At 43.9% G+C, this 11,284-nt stretch overlaps 1 protein-coding gene across 4 annotated transcripts in view; it reads left to right on the forward strand.

Annotated features, from left to right (window-relative positions):
- The window catches only part of LOC109062831 (sterile alpha motif domain-containing protein 11-like), a 58,766-nt gene extending 48,269 nt beyond the window's left edge, over positions 1–10,497 (forward strand). For 2 of the 4 annotated variants that reach the window (XM_042751307.1, XM_042751309.1), the window contains exons 8-13: positions 4,115–4,230; positions 4,884–4,962; positions 5,168–5,892; positions 6,968–7,092; positions 7,530–7,640; positions 8,702–10,497. In XM_042751307.1, the coding sequence (XP_042607241.1) occupies positions 4,115–4,230; positions 4,884–4,962; positions 5,168–5,892; positions 6,968–7,092; positions 7,530–7,640; positions 8,702–8,944 (1,399 nt within the window). In that variant the 3' untranslated portion in view covers positions 8,945–10,497. The remainder of the gene's footprint in view (positions 1–4,114; positions 4,231–4,883; positions 4,963–5,167; positions 5,893–6,967; positions 7,093–7,529; positions 7,641–8,701) is intronic. The other 2 variants (XR_006158277.1, XM_042751308.1) reach the window with 2 other exon arrangements.
- The last annotated feature ends 787 nt before the right edge of the window (positions 10,498–11,284 follow it).

Genomic DNA, 11,284 nt, shown 5'->3' on the forward strand with positions numbered 1-11,284 from the left:
CTGATGTTAACGAGGCCTGCACACTTCCTAGGTTGTGGGTGAAAAGAGGGAGGGAGGAAAGTGTTTTTTTCTCACTTCTACATGCTCATTTTTTTTTGTTCATCGGTTCTTTAACCCTTTGTTTGAATTTTTTTTAGCTCGGAAAATTGTAAAACTGATACAGTGCACTTTTATGGGTTAAATAACCCGATTCTGTCATTGTTTACTCACCCTCAAAACCTTTCACCTTCACCTTCTTTGTAACACAATATGAGAAACTGTTTTCTTTTCTGTTCAATTACAATGAGCAGGGACCAAAGATTTCAAGCTTACAGAATGCACAAAATGGGCAATAAAAGTGTTACAAGTGGTCTATATGACTTGTGCCCAGGGCATGTTTTTAAGAGTTAATGAAAAAAATAGCAATTTGTTAACTAATCACTCGTTTTGAGTTTTTTTGCATGAATCATTTAATTTTGGCTTGCAAAATCAGTTCACAGAAACAATTTTGGATACATATGGTGCTTTTTCCGTCCTTTATAAAGCTTGAAAACTTCAGTCCCTATTCATTAAAATTGTATGTAAAAGAGCAACCAGTGCAGTCTTCGAAATTTAATCCGAGAATATAACAGTGGATATATATGTATGTATGGGTGTATATAGCTATCTGTATGTATGTATGTGGGTGGGCTATAAGCTTTTAGCACAGACCTGTGACATTGCAAACTCTCTAAAGCATCAACAGAGAGTCGACCAGGCTATAATGGTGAGCCGGAAGCCATTCCTCAAGCTCACCTTTCTATCGACTCTCCATAATTGATTATCTGACGCCCATTAGTGGCTATTGTTAAAAACAAATCATTACCAAGATCAATAGTCCTGCAGCCACGACCAGCCATTTGTCTGGGTTTAAATGGCAGATTGCATTTAGGGAATCTGCAAGGCAAATCCTAATGTGTTTGGCATGTGGGGCAGCACAAGCAACAGACAGTGGTCTGGGGTGGGGGGCGGTGGGTGAGCAAAAGCCTTATGCATTTTAATGTGCTTCCTGTGCAAATGTGTTCCCGCCTCGAGTCAAGGCAAGGCGGGCACAGTGTGGCGAGCGGCTAATCCCCCGCGCTCCTCTCATTAAGGGCCATCCTGTCAGCGCCGCTCCACTTTTCTCTCTCTCTTTCTCTTCTGGCCAGTTTGGTGCTCTGCCTCTGCCTTTACACACACACAAATACACACACACATATGCACAACACTCCACACTGCCGTTGCTTTCAGGCAGGGAGAGACGCCGCTGCCACTCTGACAGGTCGTCACACATGAGCGAACACAAGTGGCGTCTACTTGCCCTTCCGCCAGTTAGGTTGCGAGAGAGCTAGAGAGAGATCGACAAATAGAGAAAAGGAGAGACGGGGCTGGGTGGAGGAAAGGAGGCAGTTCTCAAAAGATGTAGAGGTAATTAAGCCAGTAAACTGAGAAGCAGTCTGGAAATAAATTTAACACATTTTTAAAGCTGCCTTGTGCAGTTTCTTTTAATGTTAAAATACTTCCCTCTACCTCTACTTAAAGGGATGATTCACCCAAAATTGAAAATACTGTCATCATTTACTTAATGCGTTTCAAATCTGTATTTTTTTTTTAAATCTGTGAAACACAAAAGAAGATATTTTAAAGAATGAAAGTAAATGGGGTAGTAACACTGAGACATTTTTTTAAAATGTCAATATCATTTGAATCTGAGAGAATTAAAATTTTTGTGTGAATCTATTTATTGCACAGAGAAAAGTTAACTTCATTTTTGCAACTTCATCAGGTGCCACTAGTCACACACTGCAGCTTTTAAATTTACATTTTGAATATTATATGTGAGAATACACATTAAAGCATAATCATAGTCCCTGCTATCCGCCATATCTTTCTGTTTTTTCCTTGCTCTCTACTCCATTTTTATTTTTCTGTGGGCCAAAGACCCAGAGTGAAACGGTTAATGCTTGCCTCATTCCAAAATTGCTTCCTATAAAAGGAGAAGCACGTCTGCCGGGCACGTCTCCCCATGATTACAGCTAATTACTATCGAGCGGACGCCTCGCGGCCCCAGTCATGCAGCTTTAATTGACCGTTATTCATCTGTGGGCCGCGCAGGGCGGCGCAGAGTTTGGCAGGCCTGGCCAGCGCCGCCCGGGCTAAATGTGAGGCCTGAGGGATTAGGCCAGGTGATTACACACTTCACAGTGTAATTACATAAGCATGGCTGGGCTGCCGGCCCGACTCCCGGCCCCAAGGTCACGTGCTGCCTTCTTCCAGATTAATTGGAGCTGCCATAGAAGTGCGAGGCACCGGCAGAAAGCGGTTATACGATTAGCATTAACATTTCAACAGCCGCCCGATCGATCGATGATTTCCCCCCTTTGTGTCTCTCCACACCTCCACACACAAACACACCCACACCATATCTTCCTATGTTTTTTAGATTTCTTTTTTTTGCTCAAGAAAGACACGCAAGGGCTATTTAGCTACGAAATGACGTAAAACCTAAGTAGAACATAGCAAAATGTGGCTTCTCTACTCATTTCTGATGGGTTTTTTTATGCCTCTTCTGTTTGGATGTTTATGTGTTTGTGTTGTGCTGCGTTGCTCAGTCTCTCTCCCCCTGGAGCAAGCGTTGCTCGGTCACAAGTACAAAGCAACTGCACTATTCTTTCGCTTGCTTTAGGTGCGTTGGGTTTCATTTGTATTTATGCATGTGTTAGTGTTTTGGGGATGGGCTCAGTGAAGATTTGCTGTAAATGGAGGGGCTTGCATTGGCAGAGGAGCAGTAAAAAGCATTAAAAAGACACTGCAGGATCTGCCTAGATTGCAACACCTCGCCACTAGCAGTCATAGTACACATCTTCATATTTTTCCCTTCCTTCCTTTTCTCTCCTTACCCCTCCTCTCATTTTCTTCTCCCCGCCAGGGCTCAATAAATGCGGCCGCTGTATTGTATACGAACAGCCTGTGTTCTCCGCCTGTACAAAAGGAAAAAAATATAATTGAGGCTACGCGACATGCCACCTTTTTATTGGCTGAATACGGCAGAGAGAGACAGGAAGAGGAGGGGGATGTATACGTGTGTGTTGGGGTGGAAGAGGAAGAACTGTGTTAATTAGTGGGTGCTTCAGCCTGTAGCCCGGGCGAGGCTGGGGGGCCGCCCCAGCTGTCGGAGTATGACATGCTCTTATTGTGCATTCAGGCCTCATTACCAGAGTGGCAGGGCCACAGTGCACGATAGAGCAAGAGAGAGGGAGCGAGAGCGAGGAGATGATGGAGGTTGTGGTGGTGGTGGTGGGAGGGGGGGTTGGGGGGGCAAGGATACAAGGATACAAACAGTGCCGCTGTCCGCAATGTGACAGGACTGATGAGGGGCTACGGTGGCTCACGGGGGGAGCGATAAGAATAACCGGTGGAAGAGAACGCAGCATTACCATGACACCACATAGCCATATTGTATTAGACTTTGGAAACCTGTATTGTTAGTACATAGCACCACCATATTGCAGTAACAGATTGTTGGCAACCTGTTCATTACCATAACGTTGTATAACTGTGTACCTCTTTAAAAAACCTGAATCATTACTATAACACCACATGAACATATTAAGCTGTTAGAAATCTGTATTGTTAGCATACCACAGCACAACTAAAACAGACTGTTTAAATCCTGTATCATTACCATAACACCATACAGCTGTACCTGACTTAAAAAAACCTGAATCATTACCAATATACCGCACAGGCGTATTAGACTGTTGGAAAACTATATCATTAACAGTCTAGTACAGATGTAAATTGTTATGGTAAAGAACCTGTATGTGTGATTCATGTGTGTACGTTACTCCAAAGAAAAAAATGTATATTTGCAATCAAAATCTAAATGTCATAAATTTTGTCTCACTTTTTATTAAAAAGTAAAATGGGATGTAAACACTGTTTCATGATGACTTTAAGCAGGTTGCTAAAGGTACACATCCTGTGCCAGTAAGAACAGCAACAGAAGTCACAAACATTGTACCAGTACATTTGTAGTGCTAGGCATGTGCGATGGAGATATGTAGAAAAACAGTAGCAGTTGGTTAATGATGGTGTGTTTTTTGTTTGTGTACAGAGACATATCGCACCCTCCTCCATTGCTGTCCCCGCAGAATGCTCCTCACATTGCTCTGGGGCCTCACCTGCGTCCCCCGTTCCTGGGCATGCCTTCTGCCCTCTGCCAAGCCCCAGGTGAGCTAGCTCTGCCATATGTAACACACCCTTACATGAACTCCAAGCTCATTTAACCTGGGAGTTCCTTTAATGGGTTATGGGTTGTTTTCCACCCATTTACACATTCAAGAAAGGTCTCTGATAAATCTTTTTTTAGATTTGACTTTTTGTCATTTATAGTAGCCCCCAAAACAATTTACACATACTAAAAAATAAAGAATTGTCTTTGATAAATCTTTTTTTAGATTTGACTTTGTGTCATACAATAGAATTTAAATTAATAAAAAACGTGTTAACTTTTCAAACAGTACTTGAGACTTTTTAGGGTTGAAATTATACAGCAATAGACACTGATCAACATTAAGGCAAAAGAGACACTTTCTTGTGGTCAAACATTAGTGTATCATGTCCGTAGCTAATGTCATGAACTATACTTTGCTGGGACAACTGTGTGAATTTGAGAAGAGGTGACTTTGTATATCCACTAAAAAGTACCTTGGGAGCAGCTGGTTAAATGTAATTGCAATAATGACTCAAAGCAAAAACGTTTAGCATAATTTATTTGGAGCAACTGTATTGATCGCTGTGTTGAATAATGTGAACAGTCTGTGAACACTAGATTTATATTGTATACAGATAGATGTATTTCTTATTTTGGCATTGTCCTGTAGGTTATGGTTTCCTGCAGCCTGCTCAGGCAGAGATGTTCGCCCGCCAACAGGAGATTCTTCGTAAACAGAACCTTGCTAGGTAATGTTATAGAGCTGCACAGAGAAATATCTCAGATTCTTATTAAAATTGATGTTAGAGCAACTGCTTGTACTATAGCAAAAGATAGAGTTAACTGATGATACTGTGTGGAATTTCATATTATTATGTAATAGTTGCAAGCTTTTCTCTGGAAATAATTATTTCCGAGTTGCAGCGTCTCTCTGATTGTGTATTGTTCCTCCAGGTTGGAAATGTCTGCTGAACTGTTGAGACAGAAGGAGTTAGAGAACCTCCACAGGCAGCGACTGCTGGCGGACCCGCTGGGCCTGCATCCTGGGCTCCATGCAGAACACCCTGCCTTGCGCAGCCTGCAAGAAATCCCAGAGGGCCACCCACTCCGAGATGAGCTCAATCGCCGCAATGCCATGCTGGTTTTGCGGCACAACAACACCCCATTACTCTCCCTCAACCACCAGGGGGCAGCAGCAGGCACTTCCTCTAAAGACCTTAGCAACAGGAAGAGCTCGAGGAAAGGAGGACCACTCCGAGTGGACCAACATGGGGGTTCATCTGAGACTAAAGAGATGCTTGGGGAGGGCTGTGCACGGGATGGAGAAATAGAGGGACAGGATGAAGACATGAAAGACTTTGAGAATGATGCAGAGGTTGGGGAAGACAGGCCTGAGAGGCTTTCCAAAGTTGACGGACATGGTCTCGGTTCAGAGGTGTGCCAAGGCAAGGATGTGACTAAGTCTAGTGTAGCGGTGAAAGAGCTGGGGGAGGGATCAGAGAGGCTCAGTGTTCCTTGTAGCTCCACTGGCCAAGAGTCACCAACCCACCACCTCTTCACATCAGGACTGAGCAAAACCGAGGCCAAATACCTGCCACCAGGAATCCCACCCTTACCCACTTTGCCTGGACAAGCTCTGCCCTTCACCTTTCCATACACCAGCCCTTACTTTCACACCGGTGAGTTTACAGGTCTTTAAAATTAAGATAACTAAACCCAATCACATCCAATGAGAGATACTGCATTTTAGAGACATTTTGGGGCAGTTTCCATATACAAAATCCTCCAATTCCAGTTCAGCAAACTCGCCCGATGCACTCCTTATTTAAAACGAACATATACAGCACTAGTGTTAGTGACACCATATGCCTGCTCCTCAACTTTAACTATCTGTAAAATCTGGAGTTCAAATAGTATTCCTTGTCCTTAGAGAGACAGAAAGAGTGAGCGAGAGAGTTAGAGAAACTGAGAAATTGAGCCCAGAGTGCAAGCAAGCCCAGAGCAAGTTTTAATGGAAAATGAGTCACCTAATGAGGAAGTGACCAACTCCGAGAGAAGCTGAGCTAACCCTCCTCAGGCATTCTAGCAAATACTGAACATGCAACATACAAAAAGATTTTGGCTCACACACAAAAATGCGCCAGTATACCAACATACATGTCTCGTGCCATTGATAGGATGGTCACACAAACACTAACAACTTCTTAAAAAATAGTTCAAAAAACAAAAATTCTGTCATTGTTTACAGACAAAATTATTTACCATAACATGCAGGTTTTTCTTGTTCCTATAAATCGAAGCGTATGACATTCATATTTGTCAGGCTTTATAAACAACAACAACAAAAATACTATGAAGTACCATGAACGAAGCCAGGAACATACATTTGGGGTTGTTCCTCAAACAAAGTTACTTTCACAACACGACAGAATTGTGTGGTGAAAAATTCTTTCAAGAGCTTTAAAGAAGCATATGAGGTTTAATACAGTATCTAGTTAAAGGCTAGTAGCTGAAGTGTTTGTCCCCACCTAACTTGAATGAGTGCAGAGCAACTTTGGCCATCTGAAACGCATTACCTGCTCCAGCTGAAAGACCTCCCCCAGGAAGGGGCCCTGTCGCTGACCTTTACTGAACTCTGTAATAGGCAGGGTCAATAACAGAGCGGTGTGTAGGTGCAAGCGTGCATGTAAGGGGACAGGGGGCCTTCTGTCTCTAATGATTTCTGCTTCCTCTCGGCCCGGCGGGCACACACAGGCGCCATGGGAGGTCTTTTCGTGGACGGAGAAGAGGCGGGAGCAGCCGAGGACATCAGCAAGTGGAGTGTGGAGGAGGTGTGCAGCTTCATCAGCAGCCTAGCAGGCTGTGGGGAGTATACACAGGTGAGGACAAGAGCAGGAGCAGAGCATTGGATGCCTCCTCTCCTCCCTCTGCCTTTAACAGGGGGTACTGGAGACATACAGTACAGCACAGAATGAAGATCATGTGCTCCAATTTGTAGACGAGAACATTAGACCAGAATAGCTTGATTTAGATGTTTCTAGAGCGTACTTTAAAAAGTTAGAAGGCCGCTCTGCGCTGCTCTTATCTTTCTCACTCACAGCTCTGTCTCACACATCTCACCACACTGGATGTCATGCTGTCGCATGCGCAACGCATCACCAAAACCCCACTGTCGATCACAGCGCACCTCATTTCACTGCAGATGCCGAGTGTGCATGAGCCTTCCTGTGGAATGAGAGTCATATGAATTGTGTACATGTGGAGTGAATTGGTGCATGTTCATCAACATCAGCTGAAGCCAAGTCATCTTTTTCAGGTCTTCAGAGAGCAGGCCATCGACGGCGAGACTCTGCCACTGCTGACGGAAGACCACTTGCTCAACAACATGGGATTGAAACTAGGGCCTGCCCTCAAGATCCGCTCTCAGGTAAAAAAAAAGACCTGCTGTACCAAGGGTATCAAATCCTGCTACTGGAGGGCCACTTTCCTGCAGATTTCATGCAGATCTTACTTCAACACACCTCTCGATTAGCTGATTCAGATGTGTTTAAATAGCTGTAAATAGGGCATAGCCAAACACTACAGGACAATAGTTATCCAGGAGCAGGACTGTACAAGTTGCAATAATAGCGGGTAGGTATACCATAGAGAAAAGGTGGGCAACTCTGTCCTCACTGCCCTAGAGAATTTAACTCCAACCCTAATCAAATGCACATGAACAAGCTAATCAAGATCTTAAGAATTACAGGTTTGATCAGGGTTGAAGCTAAACTCTGCCGAATAGAGGCATCCCAATTGCCAGAGTTGCCCATCCCTGCCATAGAGCAAGGGTGTCCTATCTTTCTTCTGAGTTTAGCTTTAAGTTCTTTAGAGTTAGGGTGTCCTATCTTTCTTCTGAGTTCAGGATCACTTAAAACATCTGAGCAGGTGCAATGGATAAGACTGGATCTAAATTTTGCACTAAATTGGCCCACCAGGAGCAGGAGACTACACTCCTGGCGTAGAGTCTCCAAATTTGGTTCCCCCAGTAACTGCGTACAGTACCTGGGGGGCCCACACAAGATGGTCTGTAATACATGAAGCAGATTAGAACTTCAGGCTAGAAGATTTTTGCACCTGTGGGGCAACTTTCATAACCATGCCCACAGCCCCATTAACCTATAGCAGGGATAGGCAGTTTTTGGTCCTAGAGACCCATCCCTGCCATAGAGCAAGGGTGTCCTATCTTTCTTCTGAGTTTAGCTGAGTTTTTCTAAGGCTATAAGCAAAGTTATTTTTTTTCCAGACTTTCTAGGACTGAACTTGCCTTCCCCGACCTATAAATAGGACCACTTCTTTTGTCTACATGTGTAATCAAAATTCTGCATTCATTAATCTAAGCAGACATAAAAGCAATCATCTTGTATCACTGGTACTGTAAATCCTTGTGCACTTCCTGTTGGGTGTACAGTGTGAGAAGTAACGCTGGCTTGTGGCTGCTTTCTTCAGGTGGCGCGACGTATTGGCAGAATATTCTACATGACCAGCTTCCCGCTGGCCCTCCCGCTGCTGCCATCTGCTCTGCGCCCCACAGACAGAGACCCCCTGCCCGCCGAGACCCGCCCTTCTTCTACTGGCAGCACTTCCTCCCCATTCAGTGTGCCCCCTCCTGCCTGCCGCGCCTCCCCCAAACAGGAGAACGGAAACCCCTCCTCAGCGGGAGCTTACGACTCCACTAAACCTCCCTCGTAGAATTGGCCATTAAAACTCTTGACTGCTTCTCCATATGGCAGAGGCAGTGCTTCAGGGAGGAGGTAAAAACAGAGAGAGGGCACGAAGGGGGCTCTCTTTGAACTATTCTTTCAGTCCTCTTACCCCCTCTAAACACCCCCCACCCCCGAAATAAAAAGCAAACTTGAGGACCTTTATGCAGAGGCACTTAATCTTTTTAGGAAAAGTGCAGAGAAATGTGCAGAAAGACGAGAGACACTGATGAAACGACACGGGCTAAAACAGCTCCACCTTACACAGCAGCTGTGTGGAAGCCAAAATCCAAAGATGTGCAAATAGGGACTTGGGGACGAGAAAGGAAGCGTTAGAGTGTGTGAGAGATGAACGTGAGCAGACAGCTGCTCTTAAACGGCATGCCAGAAGGAAGGGAGATGCATCCAGTGAACGTACAAGGTACACATACACTCTTTTGTGTCAGATGTTGTAGGAAAGCAACATTCGCTGCGATGAACTCTTGTGGTACCTTATATTCTCGGAGAGCGGTGAACTTCGAAAGATACGCTTTCTTTTTCTGCTTTCACGCCAGCTCTTCCTCCTCCAACTTCCAGACATTTTCTTTAAATTCTTTGGAGTTGGTTTCGCTTCGGAAAATTTAATCCTCCAAAGAGGAGTAAATATAAGAACAGGATGGAACTCATTTGCAGTCTTGACCAGTGCAACTATGCATTCCACAGTCCAAAAACAAAGATGGATGGATGTGGAATTTTCAAACGAGATCTAGCATTGATCTCACCAGTGACGAAACAAGGTACACATACAGGGTGCCATCCTGAAGGAAGTGAAATGGAAAAGGACCTCAAAAAGAGAGATGTGTAAAGCACTTAAGACTTCCTGTGACCAAAAGCCATCAGCCAAAGCAATGGCCCAAACTCTTACCCGACAAACATCTGGGCCCGTTTTAGTTTCACAACCCTGTGAAAAAAAGAGCATTAGGGAAGGATGGACAACTCTCCCAATGCCTGTCCATAGATGGATTAATGCCATTGTGATGTCACACTTACTGCTGTGGGAAAGACATGTTATCCTGAATTGTATAGAAACATGCTCAAGATGAGAATATACTGAAGATGAAATAAGTGGTACGTTTTGTTAAATGTAGTTGCACGAGTTAAAAATCTTTATTACTGAACAAAATGTGACTGGCTGACTCAGTGGTACTTTTGTTCATCTTTTTCTGTTTGCCGTGTATTCCAGTTATAATCATAATGAGCCCCAATCCTAAATGCCACTTCAGCATATAAATGAGAAAAAAAAATATTTATAGGAATTTGTTTGCTGTAGTTAGAGCAACGAAATATTAAATTGTCCTTAAATTGATCCCAAAGAACAATACTTTTCTCTTTGTTGCAGGGAAATGGAAGGCACAAAGCTCTTTATGCAAATCTTTGAGATTGTTTTTCTTTTTAAATATGTAAGCAATTAATTAAAATCGTCTCTAGATTTCCCATCAATGTTTTGTCTTCATCCTATTTTTCTATTCTCTGCTGGGTGAAATAAATCCTATTGCAAACTTGCAGATGCACTCTTCTCTTTTTTTCTTTGAGTAATATGTTTATTTCTAAACTCCTCCACAGTAGGGCAGGGAGTGGTGGCCCCAGCGGACGGTAAATCCCCTGGTTAGGGGAAGGGAGCATGTGGAGGGGTGGGGGGCAGGGTTCAGGTCAACAACAGCTGTCAGAGCGTCAGGTTCAGTCGCAGGCCAGGGCCCCTGTGGCCCCCGCCTAACCCAGAGAACAACTGACTCTCAGGGACGTCCAGCATCCGTCCCTTAAAAAAATATTTTTTACTACACCCGTGACTGTCAGTGCCAGGTGCTGCATGTGATAGACTGTGCTCTGAGTGATAGACGAGTAAACCTGTTTCCCACAATCGTGCAAACACAGGCATGATGGTGTGGCAGCTCTAGTGCAAACTGAATTTACTTTAATGCAGGCCAGCTGACGTTCAGTCACGGTGGCCTGAATTTAACGTTGCTTGACGTTCTGAACAGCACCTCAAGCTGGGAGTGATGGAAAGAACAGAACACAAAATATGTGCTCACACTCCCATTATGCAACAGGAAAGATGCTTCAGCCATAAACAACAGCTGTTACACCCAGTTGTTAGCCTAAGAGAGGATGATTTTAAAAAGGAATAAAATGATGTTACCATTCACTGACCCTTTTAGGTGTTCTAAACCTTTGACTTGCTTTCATAAAACAAAAAGAGAATGTCTTGGGCATGTTTTTCCTTGCAATTACAGTGAATGTGGACTTTAAAAAGGATGCAGAAACACTATTAAAGTTTTTATGATGTGTCCTC

The sequence above is a fragment of the Cyprinus carpio genome, chromosome B23 (genome assembly GCF_018340385.1).
Source record: "Cyprinus carpio isolate SPL01 chromosome B23, ASM1834038v1, whole genome shotgun sequence".
NCBI lineage: Eukaryota > Metazoa > Chordata > Actinopteri > Cypriniformes > Cyprinidae > Cyprinus > Cyprinus carpio.